Below are 24703 nucleotides of genomic sequence, written 5' to 3' on the forward strand. Positions count from 1 at the left end.
GCGTTCATAATGCAGAATGGCAACGATGAAAATTGTAATCACGCTTGCCGGAGGATTGAATGTTCGATGATGAAAGGAAGTGAAATATTGGAGAGATATGAGAAATTAGCTGTAAAGAAAATTCTCTTTTTCTCCTGAATATAATACTTTAATATTACTACAGCGCTTCTTTGTTGTAAATTTTCTCGAAAATTTCGCTGTCTATTTTTATAGCGAATACTCGCTACCATTCTTCTTTCAACTTTTTAGTCATAAAGGGGCGAGCTTAGATCAAAGACGACGCCAATTGCTGAAAAAAGATTTACGGTGCGTTTATTTAAGCAAGGATTCGATACAAACAACTTTTATCTTCCGTTTCTCCTCCATTGTTTTTCTTTCAACGAGCACGAATGCATTCGTTCGTGCTTCGTTTTAGAAAATCCGCATTCCATTCGACGTTTTCATCTTTGCATTAGCATCAGACCTCTCTCTTTCTCTCTGTACGCATTTCATTCACGGTCATGACTGCATCGACGTTAGAGAAATATCGTAACAAGCAAACTTTACGACACGCTCTGTCCATTGCAAACCAGCAGGTTTATTCACTCTGTTATTCTTAAATTAGGGCGTTTCACGAACAAATGCATGGAACTAGGACGACGGGAGGTTGAAACAAAAATTTTATTCACGACGTCGCTCACCGAGAAGTAATTTTTTATATTTAACGTAAACTTTTTTGCGTTTTACGTATCGCGGTCGGTTTTTAATTAAATTAAGAGTTAATTGGATTTCGGTACTCACCCACCTCTCACTTACACCTTGCTTTTATTTCGCTGATGCTTGGACAACGTGTAAGTGGGAAAAATTAATGAAATCCTATATTACTATCACAGGACACAAAATCAGAAAATTCCTGTCTCTTTTAGATTAAATTTCGACATATTTTTCATAGGATAAGGATGGTCTGGTGAGACAGAAAGAATAAATATTTTGCAATTTCTTCTCTCACATTCTTTTCGTCTTTCATAATATGCAGGATTTCTTCCTTCTTCTTTCTCTCTCCCATTTTCTTTCTCTCGCGTTCTTTGTTCACGTATAAAATAGACATTTTTCCCTTTCTTTTTTATTAGCTATTTGAAACCTCAATGGAGATTTTATTATTACTTATGTATACACATAATATACAGTAGCGTTTCTATATTATAGATTTAGGGATTTCGGGAACAAAAACAGCTGCCAGATTTGTGCGATATTTTTCTCTTTGCAAAGAAAATAGTGCGCGAGTTAGTTCTCATGATTATATAATTTAAAATTTTTTCCTCTCGCACAAGTATTTCTCTTCGTGAATGTTTGAAAGTTGCTTGAGAAGCTCTTTTCTTCGACTTTAAACTTCTTAACGAAAGAGTACTGAAGATAGTTTTGTAAGTTGTGCAATTTAGAATGTTCACTGTACAAAAGAATTTCATGAGACTTTGAAACTTGCCGAAAACGGTGAGACTGTTTAGTATACATCTTTCTACGAATCTTTCACGACCGTAATTTCTGCTTCCTCTTCTAAAAATTCAGAACATGCAAGATCGTAACCTACCTAAATCGTTAATGAGTGTAAAACGTACATTGAATTTCTAAAAACAATTTTCAATTTCAAACTGAATCGCTTGTGTATCTTCATTATATTCTCATGATCTGGATTTCTCATTAAAAATAAATTTGTGTCAATGAAAATATTTCTGATTATTTTCTAATTCATTCTAAATAGATACTTCTATTTTTTTGTTGCAAAAACAACATTTTTTTGTAAGCAAAAGCTTGCTGAACGAAGGTTGAACGACGAGTTTGCTTAAAAAAACGCTTACGCACAATGAAAGGAAATAAACAAAAGATACCAAAGAAGAGGCTAGATTTGATTTTTCCATCGTGCGGTTGGGTGATGCTATAAGGAGAAATTAAGCAGAAAGTAGGACATTCCTCGAAATTAGATTCAAGTACGATTTTCTTCGAGAACTTTATTGTCGGCACGAAATATAATTTTTATCTCATTCCCGGCAAAATACAATTTGTATGACGAAAATTCTATGTCCAGCAATAAATCGAAAAATCTCTTCCCTTCGTGTTAGGATCATCACTCAGTACTAGAAAGGACGTTCAGACTTCCTCCTATTTCGTAACGATTTTTTCCTACCGATCCTCGTTTCGTCCTTATTTCATTAATGATAATTACTTTCATATGAAAAACTGTGATTGTTGGATGAACATGGACATCCGTTGAAAGTCAGGGAGCATGTCGAGAGCATTGAATAAAGTTGAAACGAGTGGCCGTGTAATGGCCGTGTAAATCGAGTTTCGTATTCTCAAAAGCCGGCCGAGGGTAAATTGCCGATATTTCTATCCCGTCATTGCCAGCCACAATCCGGCAGTGACTTCGAAATCGCGTATCGTACAATTGCCACCAAATTCCGTGTTTAAGAGAGGGACCAGGCTATATAGATTCGTAACGAGCGCATTCAAAGCGACGCTGGATTACCGTTTTGCTCGGGAGAAGGCAATTGTAGTAGCTCATTATGCTTAGATACAATCGGCCGAGGGAAAGGTTCATGTCGGACGCGCGAAATTTCGAATATTAACCCTTTGTGCTCCATTTAATTCGCTAATGCATCGTTTCCTCGTCTCGCGGACAACCCTTTGTTCTTAGACCGAACTCCTCCTTTCTTTCTTTCCCTCTTCTTTTAATTTTCTAGCTGGAAGAAAAGGATAGAAAGAAGCTCGTCGCTTACCGACGCGAATTTTTACTCGTTGCGTTAACGTTACATTTTTTTAGCAAACACTCACCCATATTTTTATAGTATTCAATGTTTTTAAGTGTTCGTCGTACGTAATTTTTTTAATTCGTTGGTATTAAAATAATTTTGAAATATACGTTACGCATAGAAGGAGTAGAAAGTCGAATAAAAAATACAAGGTACGTTTTAAAATGGATATAATGTATTTTTATATTGAATACATTTAGTAGAATTTTTAAATAGAGACATTTTTAGAGGTAGAAAATTCATTTTAATTTTCATTTCAATCTTTTAAATCTCCATTAAATTCTCTCGATTTTCATTTTTTGATAAGTTAATTCCACCCTACAGGACGGATACAATCTGCGGTATCTTCTCGAAAAATTTATTCAATGAAAGGACTAATCGTTAATATCACGATGGAACCGAGAGGAAGGATCGGTCTAAAAACATTGAATTTTTCTTTCACCTGACTGTTCGCACAATAAATCTGGTGTTCGGTGACGTTCAAATTTCGAAAAGAAACACACGCATGTGCGAGACCCTTAAACACGGTTATTTCGACTAATTTTCATCCCTGTACATTAAGGGAAATTGCATGTTTCGTCTTCATTAATAATCACATGTTTCTTTGATCTAATATTTGCAGAAATACACGCGTTGCATTCTACCTCGATGTATGACCGTAATTTCTCTCGATCGAATAATTAACCGGACGCCTGATCAACATTGTAGCCTGTTATTTTGAACAACGAATGGTCAACATACTGACAGATTATTCTCTGCTGAAACTATTGACTCTGACTTAGTCAAATTTTCAGATTACACGTGCACTTATTTTCTATTAAATCCTAGTATCTTCATTCCTTCGTCAAAATTAGATCTAATCCCCAATGCGTTCTCATATTCCTCTTGTATATACGATAATTTGTATATACTCTGTTGTTGCTCTGTTCATAAATTATAGGATATTTCTCTAAATTATGCTTCCTGGATGATAAACCCGATACAAAGTCCACATTAAATTCACCAAATATTTTCTTCGATGAAAGTTTCATTAACACGAATGTCAATATTACAATTCGTTGAAAATAGCGCGAATAGCATGCGCGTTGAACAAGCTTGTTGCAAATACGTTGCATTATATGTCCTTATTGCGATCCTTTTGTTAAAGCTGTATTGAGAGACGTAAATGGAGTAAATTGTAGGTGTAAATGAATAAATATACATGATGGGGTTCGACGGCGGGGAAAATGGAGCAGGTTGAAACCGTAGGAAGGGAAATTAACGAGATTCCGAAACTCAGAACGATAGTCCACGTGACGATACCTGAAATTATACAGCACCACCAGCGGCAGTCCACTCTTTGTTTTACTTCCTACATAAATTATGGATAATCTTCTTAGTTTCGTGCCTCCCTCGAGGAACTTCCACTTCCGATGATCGTGGCGAAAGATTAAGTTTGAATTCGAGAATCCTGCGCGCCGTCTCCTCGTAACACCGAGATCTTTAACTTCTTTCGTTTTCATCGCGGCGCTCTCATTTTCATACTATTTTCGAAACGGATTCCCCTTCGCTTTAATTCCCCCGTTTCATATTCAGCTTGAACGCCCAGCTGAATAACGTTATAAAATTGGAGAACTTCCGTCTCTACGATTCCGGTCCGATGTCCGGCTATACACCTCGCGGAACACAAAATCGTTGCCCCGTTTTTAGTCTTTACTGTACCAACAACATGCTGCAACGAACCGATTGTTACGTATTTGCCTGTTTTGCCTGCTATTTGTATATAGACTAGTTTATCTGGATATTTTAACAGAGACAGGTTAGTGTAGCAAGTTAAATTTTCGTTTCATGTGTTTTTTTGCTTTCCGTTTTTTTTTTTTTTTTTTTCGCTATCGGTATTTGTATTTATTATTCGAAAATATATGGAGTATAATCGCAACAAGTCGTTGACATTATAATTTTCAAAGTTACGTATACCTATGTGCTTGTTTGTAGTCATTAAGAAATGTTTGATGATTTAAAATCTGAAAGTAGAAAGGACATTGAGTAGAATTGGACTGTGTGTGAACAGACGCATCATCTAATAGACATGTTTATTTATGATTAATTGTGATTTTATTATTTCATTTATATCTTTGCTGCCAGATTTAGTAAATTCCAATGATACGGTTATAATATTCTCAACAAATTTAATGGTAAAAGGAATGAAATATGTACAATATATTGCCGAATCCTCCAAAATATTTAATATTTCGCTTATTTTCGCAGAAAACAAAGCATGAATAAGATATCGAATGAAAATATCGAATATGAGAAAATATGAATATGAGAACAGGTTAATTTATTTCTATAAATATTCAATATACAAACATTTGTTATGTAGGATACATTATTTGTTGTGCAACTATTAAACTGATGGCTAAATATTGCATAACTATATTCTTTCGATATACGTACTTGTTAAGATTCCATTTCAAACAGAATTTTTATTAAAGTGTACATATCAATTTAAAGTTGGCCGGAATTTTATTTCATGGAGAATTGTATCACATCTCTTGATACATTGGCTGAAACGTATTCGCAGGTGCTCACTGTTGAGAAATTCCATCAAAGTTTCCGAATCGGATTCTTGCCTCGGCTTGAATCGACGACGTTCAGATTTCTAATTACACTTTTGTTTGTAATGGACCCAAATCTCGCACCACTGTCGCCGTTATTTATGTTGCAATTCGTCGAAAAGTACACCAACTGCGTGCTCCATTTGAGATGTTTTCGTTAAAATCATAGGTGAAAGAATTTCAAATTACTATTTGCAGGTGAAACACACTGCAATATTTTCATACCAAATACGCGTGAATTTACGAATCATTAGGTGGTTATATTAAATTATTAAACCATGTAACTTCATTTGTTCACACTATTATCGTTCGTTCTATTCAGTTAATCAAGTTTTTCGAAGAGATTTTATTCCAGAAAATATTTTAGCGTGCTTGCAACCCATGGCAGCATTTTTCATTTGTCTTTCGAGTAATTTTTCAACCTCTTCGCGCTATGAGGAAAGATTATTTAAACGACGAACGTATTTGCTAAGAAAATTATTCTCGTAATCAGAAGAACATTCGATATTAAAAGGGTTAAATATTTTTAACAATTCCGTGAACGTTTCTTCGACGACGGTACAATGCACGTCAATTTCGAAGTTAAAAGTACTATCAAAACATTAGGTTCTGCTGCCAGTAAAGGAAAGAGATATCATAAAAGAGTCGATAACCGGTCGCAAATGCGAATCAATATGCGGAAATGATAGTCCTTATCTTGAACTCGTCATGAGCATTCGTTTCTCCTTTCATATTCCACATTTACCCTTGCTACTTAACTTTCATGCTTCTTAGATATTTCTCTCACTAAACCAGCATATTATTACACAGAGAGATACACGTTCAAACGAGTTTTATAGATCATTTAAAAAAGACACTCAGAAACAAATAAAAGCGTGGATACAGCGATACGAAAATAATGAAAAAATGCCAGTAATTTCCATGACAATTTTACGGGTAACGTAGCATAATAATTGCAACGAATGGAATGGGTGAATTTAAAAGTAGAAATATCGGGAACGCCAGAGGGTATCGAGGAGAGATCGACTCATTTTTATTTCCCAATAATCACCGTGGAAAACGCAACATTATATATTTTATACGCTACGTATTTATACTATGTGTTGGTACGAAATCGCCAGTACGGTAAATTCAACGGCACGACAATTCACCGAAATCGAAATAAAAATCTTCGTGTTCGTTACAGAACCGTTACGAGCATGCGAGGCACGATTTATTTCGCGTATAGCGATTTAAAAACACGCGTATGGTGTTAACATTAACGCGGGGAAAAGAAAATTGAGAGAGGGGGAAACAGTAGCAGCAGCAGCAATAGCAACGTCAGCGACAACGGCAACAACAATACGCCCACGCACTTGTATTCAATGTTTTCGGGTTTTCCATGCGTCTAGCCGGAAGTAATGGGAATTTAGTGTACATTGCCTGTGGTAGCGGGCCAACCTGAACGAAACGAAACGGAACGTAAACTAAAAAATAAAACTTCCTATGACGATTCGAGATGTCGAGGAAATATTACGTAGGAATTTTTTGGTGTTCACGTAAAATTGGCAACAGGAAACGTATAAAATTGAACGACTAGAGACGCTCAGAAGCCGTGAGATTTCTCTTTCTCTCTCTCTCTTTCTCTCTCTCAACTCTTTTATGCTCATTTAGTGATTTATTCATTTATTTATTCTATTCTATTTTATTTCTTTTCTCTTTTATTTCCTATTTCTGTTTGTTCCACCCGAGCCTGTACTTTTTTCCTCTCTTTTTTTTAACAAAACGACGATTCTCGTCGTTTCCACGGGAAATATCGTTCGCGTTAAGTGTAGCATCAAACCTAACGTGGCCAAAAAATGCTGGCGTTCGTCGAAAGCGTTTGTGAAACGCATCGAGAGCGTTCGTCACGAATCTCGTGGCTGGAATCGGGCCGGCTTGTAATGGAGATAGGAAAAGGGAAACCTTTATAAAATATACCTCGAATTTCAGCGTTGCTTTGTTACCTGGCATTCCTCAATGGCTAGGTATCTTTCGGGTATTTAACTAATTTCACTTTTCTCTACCGTTTTTTCGAAACTTGATAAATTTTTGTAACCTGGATATTCTTCAATCTTTCTTTAGTATTTGATATTCTTTATTTGTAAACTGAGACGGCTACAATTAAAAATTATAAAAAATCTACAAAAAATTGTGGGAAGTAAAACGAGGACTGTGTAATATATCGTTTTCTGTGAAAGTGGCGTTAATTCACTTTACACGTGAGCTGTACGCGCTGTAATTTAATTAAATCGGTAAGATTCCATTTCATTTTACCGCATAGACAACTTTCGCTTTCAAATGACCACGAAAATTCTTACTGTTTATGCTAATTACAGAAGGGGCGCAGTGCGGGACTAATTAGACGCATCTCCAATTTCCCTTGACTGAACGTGTTCGCTAGTAATTACTCCGACATCAATCAAGCCAATATTAAGGGGTGGTTACATGTGCCGCGACATAATATATATCATTACTCGATGTACCCACTACACAACATATTTTTGCATCGTTAGTGCTCATCGATATACTTTACAAAAGAGTACCATAATTTCATATTACAATATTTTCATTTTTTCAATAAAAATTCAATTTTCATGTATACTCGCGTTCAGACCATTTTTATTAGATTTTCTCATAGAGTTCTCGGAATGATGTTCTTCTAAAAATAGGAAACCTCAATATCAGGAATGCACAAGAAGGAACTCGAAAATTTTTGAAGTTAGAATAGTTGCGAGTATCTTTTCCCATGAATTATCTACTACGGTCATTGGTACCAAAATGCGGATCAATGGCGAGAGCACGATATATTAAAATATCAGAAATGTTAATCATGCACACTTATACCAGGTAAATATTGGTGGAAAGGTCGAAATTAGCCAGCGACGCGACACGACGGATGAAAGTAGGTTTTATTGAGGAAGAATTCGCCACATCGCTGGCAATTTTGTAAAGTAGATAAGTGTGCCGATTTTTACGTGAAGGAAGGTGGAAAAACCGATGCAGCAAATTACGTGGCCTGTCGATCTTTTACACGAAATCCGCTTTGCTTATGATTTGCACAAGCTTTGATCGCAAAAACATCATTTCGTTTGATTTTATACATTTTCAGGTGCATTTACGCGGGGGTGGATATTCGGCGATCGACAAATTGTGTTTATTCATGAAGATTTAATTCATTTAGCGCATTACGTTTTTGTTTAATATGGTTCATAATGCAACCGTGCCATTTGTGGAAAGGTAATACTGCACCATTTTACTGCAGCGCGCTTTTTAGCGAAATTTGTTCGCAGTTGAATGTTTTAATTATGAAACGCGATATCCACGGTATCGTTAGCAGCCGTAGCGATAGAAAGATTTCATAATTCGAATATTGGAAAAAGGAATAAATATTTTCAAATAGTATTTTCGTAGAAACGCGATACTTTCGAAATAATCTTAAAGCGTAGAATAACAAATTCTGACAAATCCTTTAAGCTAAGTATCAGGTTGTACCAACAGTTTCTTTCGATTCATAAGTGAAATAACAGATGCACATTTTTTATTTTACATTATTTTATGGATTCATGTATGATCTATTTTGTAGTAATAGAATAAAATGGATCAAACATAATTCAATAAAATAATATAAAACAAAAAATGTTGTGCATCTACTACTTCCTTATAGAACAAAAGGAATTTTGGGGGCAACCTAATAATAGCAGCTCGTATGGCGGACACTTGAATAAAATTTAGAAAAAAGAAGTATAGTAAGAGAGATATAACAGAGAACAATTTGCGCAATGAAGCTTATTGAATATCAAAACGTTCGGACTGTAGCTCGTTGAATATCCGCTGAAACATCTTTTGTATCAATTAAAAAGTCATTGCCCTGGACAAAATTATGAGATGAAAGCAGACTGAAATCGAGCTTCGATACGATCAAAGGCTAGGGAAAATCTTTTCTCGGACCAGCTGAGTGAATTGGCATACGTTCGCCCAATTAACGCATGATCTTCCACGAGATTAACAGATTCCATGAAAATCGGCATCGCTCTGCCACTGAGAATCTATCCGCGTCGTGTGTTGTATTTAGCGTCGACATGGCTAACGACCTCATTAGTTTTGTGGTATATATTATGGAAAATGAGAGACGAGGTAGACACGTCGAACTTCGTGGTTTTTAGAATGGAATCGCAAACGCGTTAATTAATTCCTCGCGTTCTCACCGCACGATACGACCCAACGTGTTGACGACCTCGCATCTTTCGTCAATTTAAAGGGCTCCAGCGAATTTCATTAAGTCTCCGCCAGACTGTACTGAGGATATTATTTGTTACCCGGGAACACGATGGTTTCGTCGAACCTCTGTGAAGTTGTCACGATCTGTGAAGTTTTATCTTTCACTGATAAAAGTATCGCGTTTGAACGTCTACTCGGTCCCGTTCAAAATCCTCCGTTCTCAAAAGTAACTTCGAAGAACAGACACTTTGGTTTTATTTTGTTATACAAGTAAAGTACGCACAATATTATAAAATAAATTTTGAAGAATGTCTGAGGTCAGATATACGAAAAAATGTTACGACCCATCCTTTAATACCAATCATTTTTTATGTTGATTTACGTATCAATACTTGTATCATGGTATCTGAAACGAAGAAGATTAAACGACCACGTGAAGACCGATAAAAAGACCCGTGAAATCGGCCTAAATCCAAGAACGAATGTCATAAATGAACGTCTGTGTAGCCGGTGACGCGAGTATCGGTCGTAGGAACGTTCTATTAAGGTGAAGGCCAATAAAATGACTGTATCACTTTTCGTTGCATCGTCACTCAAATCACGTCCGACGATAAACCGGTATCCGGTTACATTCTTCTGTTCCAGGCGATGAAGATGAGCAAAGTGGGCAACCAGACCAATTCGCAGGACCCACAGGCGGTGAATTCCCGAGTTTTCGTCGGGAATCTAAACACGTTTCAGTGCAGCAAGACCGATGTGGAGCGAATGTTTCAGCGTTACGGCCGTCTGGCAGGTAGGTTCCTTCCAGTGGAATCACATAAACGAAAGCCCGGATCAGCTTCGACCCCCGACATTTTCCAGATTCTTTCGCTAGACCGTCACACGTCAGATGTTTCCACGACAAAGAATTTTTTCCCTTCTCGGGATACACTGTCACAAATAATAATAATTGTAGCGTCCGATTTCCTTAAAATGATTCAAATTTCTTTGAACTACTTCAGATAACGTTCGAAATAACGGCGGAGATGGATATTTTATAAAATAACTACGGGAGGAAATATCCTTTTATGTTTTTATAGCAGGAATTTTTTCAATTTGATGATAGAATGAATATTTATTCTTAGAAAAACGAATCTTCTTTCGCAACGAACTTTCATTTTTGTTGATTTTAAGGATCTTTCCTTCGTTGAAATTCACGCGTGACTGATTTGTAATTGAGCAACGAACTGTGCCAAAAATTGTTATCTTCATTCTTTACAATTGTGAAATCTAAATAACAGTGGTAAAGTTAGCAAGGAAATGAAAAATTAATTCGCGCTTACTTCAGAAAATTTGATACCCTAATAATCGTAACTTGAGATAAAATACTAAATTTCGATCTCGTAGAAAAAATCTCATTTAATCGATATTATCTAGAATTAAGAAGCAGTACATAAAATAACGCGCAGCCTTATTTGTGGGATTCGCGTAGAAGCATCGGTTTCAGGGTGGAGTGGAAAAGCGCAGGATAGTTACAAACTGGCCAAAGTTGAGAAGATTCAAAGATCGGGTCGGATAACAGGAAAGACTCGCGCTGTTATCCGGTATAAAAACGTGGAAGCTCGGTTCGGCCAGAGAAAAATAGCGAGTTGGAAATAGGATTTTCTCGATACGCTCCGTCCTCGGTAACCCAATTTGTGCCGTGATAGCTCCTTGACCTTCGATATCCCGATTGGATATCCGTCTCTAGCTGCACGAACCCCGATGACTTTGTTGCTTTCACTATAGCACTAACTTCGTTTAGGAAACGTACTTTATTGCTACCAACTAAATCCACTGTGGAGAAAAAAAGAAACAATAACAAATTAAAAGTAACAGATTGGATTTCTCGTTAAGTTTTGGATTTATCGTAAAAGATAGGAATTAAACTCGTACCATTTTTTCGTCGATATTGCGTATCTCTACTACTTTATGGAATTTATTATGTATTATTAAAAGATATTTCACTCTCGATTTCCTGACAAGCTACAGAGCGTTCTACCGTTTGACGAACAGCAACAGGATCGTATTTCGTTAGTAAAAGTATCACACTTTTACTACTGATGCAAGTTTCGCGAAACTCGGTCTTACTTATACGAATTTCGAGTTTCCTAGAGTCTGTTGCGTACAGCTGTCACTGGTACGCGATGCGATCCGTGTTTGGTGTCTCTGAAGCAAGGAAAATTAAAGCGTAGTCTATGACGTAGTTTCTTCGCATTCGCGTGATACGTCGCATGCAACGTCCGTAATGAAAACTTGGTGCATTAAATTTGAACAAGTCGATCGGTTCTAGGCCTCTCAAGAACAACAAAAAGTTTTCCAAAATATAAGTGGAAGAAGAATTTCCTGGCCAACGTAGATTAATAGTAAACTCATTAACGTAAATTCATTGAAATATTGCAGTTAAATTATTTTAAGAAATAGATTATTTTAGAACTAAAAATATCGCTACCTGCGATTATTACATGGGAACTAACCTACAGTATGTTTTACTGTAATTTCTGACTCGTTGGAATTATCGTAAGATCGTCGAGCAATTGCACGACCCTAGTCTGACAGCAGACCGACCTTATCTACTTGATCGAACGCTCCTATCGTCCCACTCTTACAAAACGTTACGTTTCTTCAAATTGTGAGTTGCAATTTTATTGTTTTATCTAACATTTTCCCACATACTTGTACGTCGATTCTACAAGCGATATTACAAGCCAAACTAAAAGTACGTTAATCCGTCTTAGAATCTTCATAATCGTCTTAGAATATTCTTCAAAAATATATGAAAACGCCCAGAAATCCGGGAATCCGAAGAACAGAACACGCGGCCAAAGTTAGCCAGGGCGCTTTATCGAGAATTCATGAGCGAGCAGAAAGCTAGGGCTACTAATTCAAAACAATTTAACGCGACAAAGTGTCACGAGCATTATCGCGAGGATGGAAGCCCAGTTTCAGGCCAGTCGTCCAATCGGACCAGCAGAGACACAGAACTCTCTCTCTCTCTTTCTCTGTCTCCCCCTTGCCCTCTCTTCTTTGAATCCTGGCCAGGAAGCTCGAAATCTCGTGGAAAGTGACACCGCGGAGGACGGTGGTGTCTGGGAGCTGCCGATAAACAGCTTACTTTCAGCAGCTTCCTCGATAAAGCGACTAGACAATAAATGCGCCGCTTCTACAATGCGGCTGCGCCGAACTTTGCCGGGCAGGGAACTTGAGAATCGTCGGAGGAATTAAAAGGGGGCTTCGATTCGACAGATAAGACGACAACCGCACGGCGGACACCACCGAACTACCCCCATTCAGTAGGGCCACGGTGGCAGCTGTACCGAGCAGATTACGCGAGTCAAGTGGACGTTCGGAATTGTACCCGAGTGTTGTCTATCGACTGGACCGCCGCTTAATTTTATTTCCAAGTTCTACCTAGTTGGAGTGCAGGCTTCAACTCTCCAGCGTATTCAGGGACTTGTGCTAATTCGTGCATTTGACAGTGGGGACGTCAAAAGCTCGAGTTCTTTTTGGTTGAAATGAAAGAGCAGTATGAAATTTGGTTGGACTGTTTTTGTTGGATCGAACGAAAAGTTCCTGCATTTTGTGCAGAATAATTGGACCACTAAACGTTATAAGGATTTAAATTTGACAGAGCTTACTATTCAAAATACCTTCGTAATACTGAACTTTAACATTTTAATTGTTAAAAAGTAAAGAGGTAGTTATTAATAATTGGGTCAACGAATTGTACTGAAAAAGTTTCAGAGCGGAAACATTTTGTTTTCGGACTTCCAACTCTTCCTCCTTTTTTTCTTTTTTTTTTTTTTCTTTCTTTTTCGAACGAACCTGTACTTTTTTCGATTTCGTCGAGCAACGACCTAAAGTGATCTAAATGGCAGTAAGTGCTCGTAACTTTTTCACCTGGCACGCGCTCTCCCTTTTCCATCTAGATACACGTTCGAATTTATCCTCCCAAAAGAAATGTTAGCCCGAGCACAGGCTGTTTTATCGTCAATCAAAGAGACAGACATATGCATAAATGACGCGGAAGCGCGTACTCATTTTTCTAGCGAATCAAAAACAGCTTTGGTTATTCTGACTCGGAAAATTCAATCGTTTACCGAACCATGCCCGGTCCATCGTTTCAAATCGAAACGTTCGTCGGGCTCGTGCATTTCCTTCTCATTTTTTTCTCTCTCCCTTCCCTACCGCCTTCTATTTCGATCTATTTTTCCTTTTAATTCGATTTCCCACTCCCCGCATCTCCTCGTTAGCCACGGGTCAGGCAAAAAACGGGATATGTAGATTTCCGCGAGAGAAACAACGTAAACGTCCGCAACAAGAAATATCGAGTTACTCGAAACCTCGGCTCGCTTTTTCTCGTTGCACCCTCGAATCGGTATCGCATGAAACGTCACGAATTATTGCGTTTCGCAATTTGAAAGCGAAATGCTTTCGTCCCGGTGGCCCTCGTGGTTTATGATACGCGTCGCCCAGGATTTAATACAATTTTCGATTCTTCACCGGAATAGTTTCCGTGGTTGTCGTTGCCTAGGTCAGAATCTAAATTTAGTGATGCAGGACTTCGAGTAGCTGGAAGCTTTAGTCCGCAAACACTGTAGTAAATTTTAATATATAGTCTCCAGCTTTGTGAATCTTTAAAGCGATATAAAAATAATCAAGCTTTTAAATATTCGATTTTGAAATTTTATTCCTATTGCTATTCTTATTCATATCGCCGTTCAAATTATTTCTTGGAAAACAGCTCCAAAGAACTTGTAATATAATAAATCGTTACCTTTTCATATTCTGTATTTTATATACATACATATATTTTTTTTCTTTTTTTTTTTTTGTTAACTATTGAACTACTAAATTTCATTTATGGACCATCGTAAGTCATTGTCGTTGTCAGTGTCGCGGTCGTCGTCGAGGTTGGACCCACTTGATTCGTGCAATCTGTTCCGCACAGCTGTCACCAGTGGTCCAGCATTCCAGGAGCCGTGCTCTATCTGACAAGCCGAACCTTTTCCAATTTCACGTCTCCGTTGACTCGGGCCTCTCTAGTCCTCCGGCAATAAGGATGCGGGGTGGTTCCTTGCGCGATGTACGAAAAGACCAGCGCAAAACAGTCGTCGTCGGGGAAATTGCGAATTGTCGTTGCGGCGAGCAGAGGTTGAAACTTTTATAGAAGTTGCCGGTCGAGACGATGAGCCAGATAGAGCGAGACGCTTTTTCAGCTAGCCACACTTTTTTTCGGATTCGATGCAAAGGAGACTTAATTTGTTCCTTTTTTCGGTACAGTGAAAAAGCATGTTCTTTCTTTTTTGTCGTTTTCACGTACCGTTATAAAGGAGATATGATCGATTAGTTCTTATTCTTCGTGGAAGACATTATTCGGTTATCTCGTGTCGGAGTTCTTGATGTAGGTGCTTTTTAAAATTGGACAACCGAGAGAACTAGCAAATCTTTGCATGTACTTGAAATTTTCGTATTGTTCTCTTTCGTGATTCTCATACGGAATTCTATACTTGATACTTTGCTGGATATTTAAAGAGCAGTGAGCTCTACTTTAGATATTGGAATAACGTACTCGTAGATTTCGGAAACTTTTCAAAAGAACTTATCGTTTAAACGAGAGTAAACTGTCTTTTCTCTGATGGATGAAACGCTTTATCAACATTCTGCGAAATCTCTTATGCCGACAAAACAAGATGCTCAACAAATATATTGCGTCAAATCTTCCTACAAATACTTGTCTGTCGATAACAATTCACATCTGCTGCAGAAGAGTTCCCCTGCAAAATCGACGATATCGATACGTTTCGAACATTGGGGAAAAATCGAAATGCGCCGGCTACAGGCCGCAGAATTCCAGGCTAGAAAATATTCGTTCGAAATTTCAACCGATATTCTTTCATTTCTTTCTCCTCTTTTTTCTCTTTCTCTCTCTTTTTTTTTTGTTTTTTAATTTTACATCGGCTACCACATGGCACAGCCGGGTCATCGATTCCGTGGGCAGTCTGCGTAGCAAGTCGGCAGATACGTTCATTTTAACGCAGGAGCCGCCTGTAATCTGTGTACCCGTAATAACTTTTGCGTGGTTAGCAGCTGACCATGCATGGAATTCATTATGCTGAAACAAATATGTAAATCTCCATATATTCCTGCCACGGTTATATATATAGCCGTGGGTATACACGGCCTGGATGCAGATATATTTCGTACTGAACGTGTGTCCACTCCCGAAACGGACAGTGATGGCTAAAAAAAACTTATCTGGCCACGCCAGTTGCCTAGGACATGTTAATAATGTCGAGGACTGAAAATCTCGTGGAACTTTATGCTGTTCTCTCCTTGAATATATTGTTTTATAGTAGCTCTTTTTGTGCCGCGTTTTCTACATCGACGGAAACCGTAACTGTCCGGTGTTGTAATCTAAGTTTACTATGTACGTTACTGCTTTAGAGGCTGTGGTATAAAAATTGTGACATTTCTATTCCACGATTGTTATACGGTGTTATATAACCGTAATCATCTCTGTCCTTTTATATTTTCTCAAAGGATAGGCTTTCAAAAGACATGTGCGAGAAACTCTATGTTGGAATTCTGAAAAATAGCGGAATTATGATTACTCGATGGATGCGATAAGTGCAACTAACATATGTGAAAACAGTATTTTGCATTAGTAAGATAAGGTTGTACGTTTCGTGGTGGATCATACGACTCGAACGTGAAATCTTATTAAAATTCATTGCCGATGAATGTAGAAAAAGGAGGTGAAGCAATTCGCTCCCCATGGATTGTAATAAACTCCGTGGAGCGCGTAATTTATTTAGAACAATCGCCGACGAAAGAGAAAAGCTCATGCATTAAGCACATTCAAATGTAGTTTTAATCGCATATCTAAAGACAGACGAATCTACCCGGACAGATATTTCATGTACTATAATCCAATCGTCATAATTATCTAAAAATTGTCGATCTAGAACTTTTTATAAAGTAGATTTCTTATAAAATGGTATTCTATTGAAGTATTGTATTTCTGAAACGAAAATAGCGTCTCTTCTCTATTTATTAGTTATAAATGTTTAAACAAATCGAATTGACTTTGGAATCAGTATAGAATGAATTATATTTCAACATCTCCAAATCGCCTTGCCGTTGCTCGATTACTATTCATCACCATCACACGTCACAAATCGAACAAAGGGATAGAAAGGAAAAGAAGAAATTAAGGAAAGAGAAGATAAAAGAAGAAGAATCTCTCTTCGCGTATTTCCTTTTCAATAATCGCGATCCGAGCTTCCCTCATCTGGTATCTGGCACGATGACGAGTTCGACCAAGCCAGGCTCTATGCCTCATCAAAATTCATGGAAACAATTTTAATTAAAGATTTCCTCCCATTATCTTGGTATTTCTGTTTCATTCCATTCGCGTGGCTGGAAGAAAGACCCGTGGCTGGTATTGGAACGTCATGATCGTTTGTTGTTTCAGGAATATCTATGCACAAAGGCTATGCATTCGTGCAATTCACAAATCCCTTTGATGCTCGGAGCGCCTGCCTCGGCGAAGATGGCCGCACCGTTCTTAGCCAGATACTCGGTAAGTAATTTCTCTCTTGCCGAAACATTAATAACTCGTTCTCGTTCGCTTATACACGCACATAACCGTACTCGAATTTAAACATTAATTATCCTCCGCAATATTTGGTAACATTCTCCGCGTGGAACGCCAATTAATTGTCCTCGCAGCTTTAAAGGACCGACCAACTTCACGGTGCTTTGATGCTCGTTGCTTTCTGCTTTTTCAAGTTTAATGACCAGGCTTTCCCGGCTCCTTGGGAAACTCGTACTTCGAACAAGATTCGTGCATTCGGTGATGCACTTCGATCGTTCTTTGAACTGCTAAATCTTCGCGCTGCGTCGTGTAAAAAATTGCTCGTGGAACGTCTTGTGGAAATTGAATAAATTCATTGATAATACCGATTGTAGATTTTTAGAGGTTTTCATAAATAAGAGCGACAAGAAGATATGAGAAGTAAAGCGAAGAAAAGAAGCGAGTGAGGAACGTATATAAAAATTAAAACATCGTTGATGTAGAACAATTAAGTCCTCTTTAAATAGTCTTAATTGTAATTAAAGCTACATAATATCTGAGAAAATTCAACAATTTTTACAGTTTCTTTTTTTTTCATTATAAGCAGAAATTAATGCGGCGTTGTTATTAGATGGCCGCCGTTCAAAACTGGTTCATAAACGTACTGTGAATCCGCTTATTACCATCGTATTCATCGGGAATGCCTCAATTAGCCACTTACTCGATAATATCATCATTTTTTTCTCTATTACTACGGTTTCCTCGCTAAATGGGAATGAAGGGGATCAGGAAACAATCAAATTTCAGTTCTTAATAACCGTGACTATAATCGTACACTTGATTAAACTTCGGCTAAAACGTGGCATTCGGCGATTCACTTATTGCAGTTGAATTTAAATTTTTCCAGAAATCGTGATGTTAGGATATTAACGTACGCTTTTTACAAATATTTGTATATCTTGAGCTCAAGAGTATCGTGAGCTAACTTTTCTACGATCCTAAAGAAAAATATCTGCTCGAGAGAAGAAACAAAGCACACGCGAAAAGGAATTAACAGCATTCCGCGGAGTATCTCGTCGCAAGAATTCTAAAGTCGAGGATCGCGATTGAACGTTCGCGCGAACATTTGCGAAAACGACGCTTACCTGGCGAAGTTAACTTCGTGTAGTAGAAGGTTCTCCGCAGTCAGAAACGAACCGAACAGATCCTTAAAAGCGAGGTATCATCGATTTCCAGCCATTAGTTTCGAACTTTCCTAGAGGATCTGACTAGAGACAGGGATGCGTTCGCTCGAGAGCATTTAGTAGACTCGACCAAACTCCCCGGAGAATCGGCTTTTCTTCCGATACCATTACGAATTCGCATGATTTTCAACCGATTCGTAAATACCGATCGAAACGTACGCTCCCTACATTTCTCTTATTTTTCTTTCTTCTCTTTTTTATCGTATATCGTGTCGTGCAGCCCGAAAGATGGAATCCATGGTTTCCAAAACTGGGGTTTACTACAAACCAGAATTAGATATAGAACCAGATCCACGTCCTGCTAGTTCAACTTGAACAAGCTGCTACAGGAATACGCCGGTCAATAAGACAAATATACGTGGAAAGAGAAATAAGGATCGCCTGGTATTGACTAGGTGCTATCTTAGGTGTCGAAGATTGCCAGCTGTGTGCGTGCGGGTGTATATGTATTATCAGACTATGTGAAATTGGGCTCAGCATCCTTGCTTGATGTTATCCTTTATTTATGATCTGGTTACATGTACGTAGTTTCTTGAATATAGTTCCGGGTTGTATGTTTGCTAGACTTATCTACACGTGCAACATTTCGACGTTTCAGCAAGCCCTCGATATACATATTCGGAAATTTCTTTAAAATGAAGATGGAAGAAGACTTACTATTCATCCACTATTCATACAGCAACGATAATTCAATCTCATTAAACACAACTTCCTTTTCTCATCCCCAGTCTATTTAAACCTAAGCTCCCGTGCACATCAAAGGTTAACTTACTGGCAAAATAAGAGTCAATAAAATCCCCGTTGGAAAGGGGAGACCGAATCGAGGCAACGCGGAGTGCTGGTGTTTCTTTCAAGGGCTGAAAAGCGGCCTTCCCGAAAGAAACTCGCGCATTAATCACAGACAGAAACTTCATAAGTTCGCCGGCGGCATTCAAATTGCGCGGCCACGGGGTGAGAGCGGCGTTGATAATCGTCGCTTGAAACGAGCCCCCTTTTCTCGCGTTTCTTTCCCCCTGCGGGCTCTGAGAGTATCCCAGCAGCAGGATACAGGCGGGAAAAATCAACGACGGGCCAACGATAGTACTGGCTGGCAGACTGCCGGTAAGAAGCGGCCCTGTCTATACGAGTAGTACCTTTCTTCGTTGCACCGTCGCTCAGTTAGCCCTGGCTCTCTCACTCCATTCCCCAGAAATCTTTCTTTGGCTAATGCAAGAACTGTGTTCCCACTGTAGCTCCCAGCCGCCTACCTTCCGGCGGCCATATACCCGTTGTACATATACGTTCAGCCGGGTTATAGGTAAGCGGTTGTAGGTAGACGTGGGCTAGGATACCGTGAGAGACGTGCATTTACAAATGCAACTCACCACAGAGAGACCGAGGCAACCTCCTACGCCCAGCCGTACGCCTTCCTATATAATTCTCACCGCTGCACACGTTTCCGTGTACATAGAGAAAGTTCAGCAGTGAGAAACAGCCGAATAAAACCGTGCGCCTCTTTCCGACCACCGGCCGCTTCTGCGTCCGCCATTCGTGCGGAAACCGATCGTTTCTCCGAGTCGAACTGCCGCGTCTTTTGCTAGAATCTTTTCATGCTTTTTTATTGCGTGAAACTTTGATGACAACTGAAAAATTTTTTAATGGAAATTGTAATCGAGAGGTTGCCATGATTAATTTTGCTACTAGCGTCGTTTATCACTCGAACGCTATGCGCTTTCGAAGTTTGCTATCTTTACAGATCTAGATTTAAAAAATGTGAAGAATTGTCCTTAAACTTAATGACACGTTACTTTCCTAGTAAAATTTATCAGCGAGAGGTATAATGCTCATAAAACAGGATTAACTGTTCCTTTCATCATTTTCGGTTTATAGCTCCAGAGAACTTTCTCATAGTGATAAAACGAAAAGCACGGTTTTTGAGTTGTATCACTTTTGTAAGGATGGCGCATACTTAGATATAAGTTGCTCAGTAACTATACTGATCTAGTCCATAAATTGAGAAGCATAGAAGATCCATGATATACGGATACTTTGTTTAGATTTAGATTGGAAACGTTGTGAAACCCTTTGATTCAAAGGGATAAATTCTCAGAGAGCTACTTGAATCGGGTTTAAATCCAGATCGTAGTGGATTGCCTATTAATTTAACTTCGAGCTCTATTCTTTTGTGACTGAAAGTCTTTTGTGCAAATGAAAAGACATTGGGTTGAATTATTTTCATGAGCCTATTTTCTTGAATTAGCTACACTTCTAAAAAGAAACAGGGATTGCTTTGTTGTTTACCCGCAAAGGAGAACATTAATATATTCGCTAAGCAGTGCTTGATCTATTTTGTCCAAAGACTAAGTGAACAAAAGGTACGCTTTCGGATGGTGGAATCTTGCATATTTCGTAGTATCAGACAGGAGTATACAACGGGATTGTAGGGCGATATAATTATGTGGGGTGGTAGGCGAATTTGCGAACAGTCCGAGGCACTTTGAGCTCTCTGAGAAATTAGCTATCAAAAGGAAGACTGTGCAATATTAGCCGCTACGATGAAGAGGGATCGGACGTCTCGCTTTTGACCAGAATCTTATTAAAAATGAATTTCGCAGCGGTGCTTCTGATAGTTTCGAGGTACCCACCACGTCAAGCAATTCCTGTTGATTTATTTCGAATGTTTCTTGGCATATGAAGTGAGAGAGAAGATCCTGAAGATGCTTAAACTGTAGAATGAATACAGACATGTGATAAAAATATTCAAGTATTTTAATTATGCAACTAATATCAATTTAATTGTGCAGAATTCGAGACTTTAAGAGCTAAAACAATTGAAAAATTAAAAAAGGGAAAGGGACAAAATATTGGATATTTTTATCTCAGAAAAGTGTTAACAGCTCGGTGTAAAAGGTTTCTATTAGCACTATACGAAAATATGGTGCAATAATAAAATTGTGTATACGCCTATTTCGCGTCATATAGTCTTCAAAATTTTGTATGCATCCTATATTTTCGCGAAACACGCAGCTGAATATTTTAGATTGGTACTTATTAGAATATATCATGTATGAGAAGTTTTATTGGCGCTCCCGTCATTTTATGTGACACCCTTCACATTTTACATCAACCTAGATATATTTAAGTGTCACGTTTGCTACCCTTAAAAGATGGCAAAAGGTTAGCCGATATTTCGTGACGATGCATTTCATCCCGAAAATTCTAAATAAATTATTTCCTAAAGTAGTCTGCAACCGATAAATTTGCTGATACCAAGAATATTATCTATATGACTTGTACTTCAAAACCGTCGCTGATTTATAAAAAGTATATAAAACAAAATTTCGAAGTTACTTTTCAGAAAATGTACATTTTTCTCATAAATGGTAAATTTGAGGCGTTGGTAGGGCATGTAGGATACCAAAGAAATACACGGCGTTTTGTTTAACAGTATATTTATTAACACGCTTAACGGTTTCGTTACAAGTCTCGACTCGCGATTTGTACAAACGACAATTTGTTCACGATTCTTGCTTACAACTACTCAATCACGACTCTCGGTCACAATTGATTTCTTAATTCATTTCGTTTCTTTTTGTCACCTCTCAATATCTCCACTACGCCCGCGCTTGTTAGGCGTCCGCGACCGTGGTCATTTCTTTCGAGTGTTTGGTAGAAAGACCGTAGGGATATCGATGACTCATTAGACCTGTCGGCACCTTGCTTATGTTTTATCGGTCTCTCGTAAATAGTCTGTCAACGATAGTATACTATGTACCGACGAAACCGTTGGAAAGTTCTGTGTTATCGGGTGCCGCTAAAAATTTTTACCAAATATATCTTCATTATCAAACGTACGAGATATAACATAATATTAATATTTATTCTTGTAATAGCTCTCTAGGCGAGAAGCTAATTGTCTTTATTTCAATGTAGAAAAAATTGCTTTATATGAAAGGAGACTTTATTTTTCGTTAATGATAATTATTAAACTTTTCCAAAATAAATCTTTCACAAAATAGTTACGTCATACATTTTTCGAGCTTTTTATTGAAATTCGATACGTTTCCACCCCAAAATGTACTATTCCAAGCGCCTATGCGTGCACGACCTACATTAATTACCTCGCAAATTGAATTCCATTTACCCTCTCATCCTCTCCCTCAAAAAAATCTGTTCCACCGTTAATTTCAATTATGCCTCCGTTGGTGTTGGTTTCAATTGAAAACCGAACTAATCGAAAATCGTACTACCGTCGAATACGAAAGCAGCAGAAAATTGAAAAGTATCGACAATTATCAACTGGCTGGATATTCATGAGAAATATGGGTCACTTATAATACGACCGAACTGGATGCGAACAAACGGAATAGGTAGGACGGAGAACAGTGATTTATTATGATAATCTCATTATGAATTAATGTGCTGATTTACGGCTGACACGGTTCTTTTTCATTCGTTAATCTGTAGGACGGTGTCTGTCACGAACTTGTGTCAAATAATTGGTGATTCATGAGTCTCCTGTGTACTACAATTTTCCAAGAAAAATTAATTCGCGTATTCTATAATACGAAATCGTTTTGAAAGTTCGCGCTAGAATGCGTTGCACCTAAATCTTTCGGAAGTCGCACCGAAGATACGCGAAGACGCACGAACTGATACGATCCGATGTAGTCAACGTCGTTCCCGCGCGAAATCTATGGTGTTATACTTTTTGTGCGTAATTAATTAGTGGTTTAATGTGATCAAACCATAATTGTTGATGTTTAATGGACATACTTTATAACGAAATTCTGGTCTACTAATGGAATGAAAAGAATGCTGTAAAATATTGCTTACATAACGGTTTCTTCGTACATAAAGAAAAGCAGAGTTGCAGTAACATGACAGGAAGTTTTCAGACGGTATGATGCTAACATTATTAATAGATTTATGATAATTTATTCTTCTCGTGGACTAAAAACGGCATCACGAAATAATATATTTCTATTATTTTAGATTATGAACCTTTCATTTGCTATATGAATTTTAATACTGTAGGAGTCAATATGAATAATTTTATTGCAAATTTCTATTGTAACAAAACGAGAGAGTACCATAGAATATTAATTAATTAATTATTCGAAATAGTAAGTTACTGCAAATGATATTTGGATAGTCATATATAATTAAAGAAGTTTTAAAATGCATGTAAATATTTTTGATACTGTGAGATATAAATTACGAACATTTCATTCCTAAAACTTTTCATTAAACATTTACTGCAGAAATTAGCGGTGAACAACGAAATCAACGATCTTCCTAGAAATTTATGGAACGTAAAGAGGAAATAAGAAAGTTAATGTATTTGTTTGGTTATACACGTTATTCATACATTCAGCAAACGTTTGACCCCATAGAAACTGCCACGCGTACGTATTAATTAATAATTGAACAGCGCGCCATGTTATATGAATAATTCATAATTAAAAGTCATAATTTTCACATATCGTCGCCATTTCCCATGATACGTGAAAATGTATAAGCAAATGTCACACGAGATGCGTATTATTTAATACAAAATTTCTTTCGTTTTAAATTAAAGACATGGATCAAATTTGATTAATATCTATTACAACGCTATGCAGTAAAATTAATTCAAAATCTAAATTTTGGTACCTAAATAATTAAAAAAGTTGACGAATCAAATGTCGAAAATTAGCTATAATTTATATATTTTCATAATAATTTTTCATCACATTTTTAAAAATATAAAGCTATATTGCAAAACAGTACGTTTAGTAATAATCTCGAAATTGTTTCCAAACATTCAATGTGTCTATCTGTCCTTAGAACACGCGAAACATTGTTCGAAACGCGTGCACCTAAATTCGTATCCAGCAGAACTTTGTTAAAACAAAATGTGTCTTCTCCACCAGGAGCGAAACACGTGCTTGTTAACTGTTACGTGAATGATAGCCAGGGCATTCCCATTAAAAGTGGAGAAACGTTTCATCCTGATTCGTTGTAATCGCCGTGTGAAAATTATTCGTACGACAAACATATTCTCTGTTTGCTACTAAACTTCGGGGAATGATATAACGTGGTTTTGTATGGAATTATGTTTCGTTTAATTAGATTAATTAAATTCGTCGATAACGAGATCAGAGAGAAAAACAAATAGGGATTGTACACATGCTTCGAGGAACATATCGCGAATTTCCATGTCACGAAGATCTAATTGTCAATTGTATTATTTTAAACTGCAATGTGGAATACATCGGT

The 24703-nt window shown here is 37.7% G+C and overlaps 1 protein-coding gene across 2 annotated transcripts in view; it reads left to right on the forward strand.

Annotated features, from left to right (window-relative positions):
* Positions 1 to 24703, forward strand: part of LOC100649273 — a 248424-nt gene that overhangs the window by 134763 nt on the left and 88958 nt on the right. For both annotated transcript variants that reach the window (XM_003400913.4, XM_012316578.3), the window contains 2 exons: positions 10268 to 10415; positions 17118 to 17225. In XM_003400913.4, coding sequence (XP_003400961.1) covers positions 10268 to 10415; positions 17118 to 17225 — 256 coding nt within the window. The remainder of the gene's footprint in view (positions 1 to 10267; positions 10416 to 17117; positions 17226 to 24703) is intronic.

This window comes from Bombus terrestris, chromosome 14, assembly GCF_910591885.1.
Source record: "Bombus terrestris chromosome 14, iyBomTerr1.2, whole genome shotgun sequence".
Taxonomy (NCBI): Eukaryota; Metazoa; Arthropoda; class Insecta; order Hymenoptera; family Apidae; genus Bombus; species Bombus terrestris.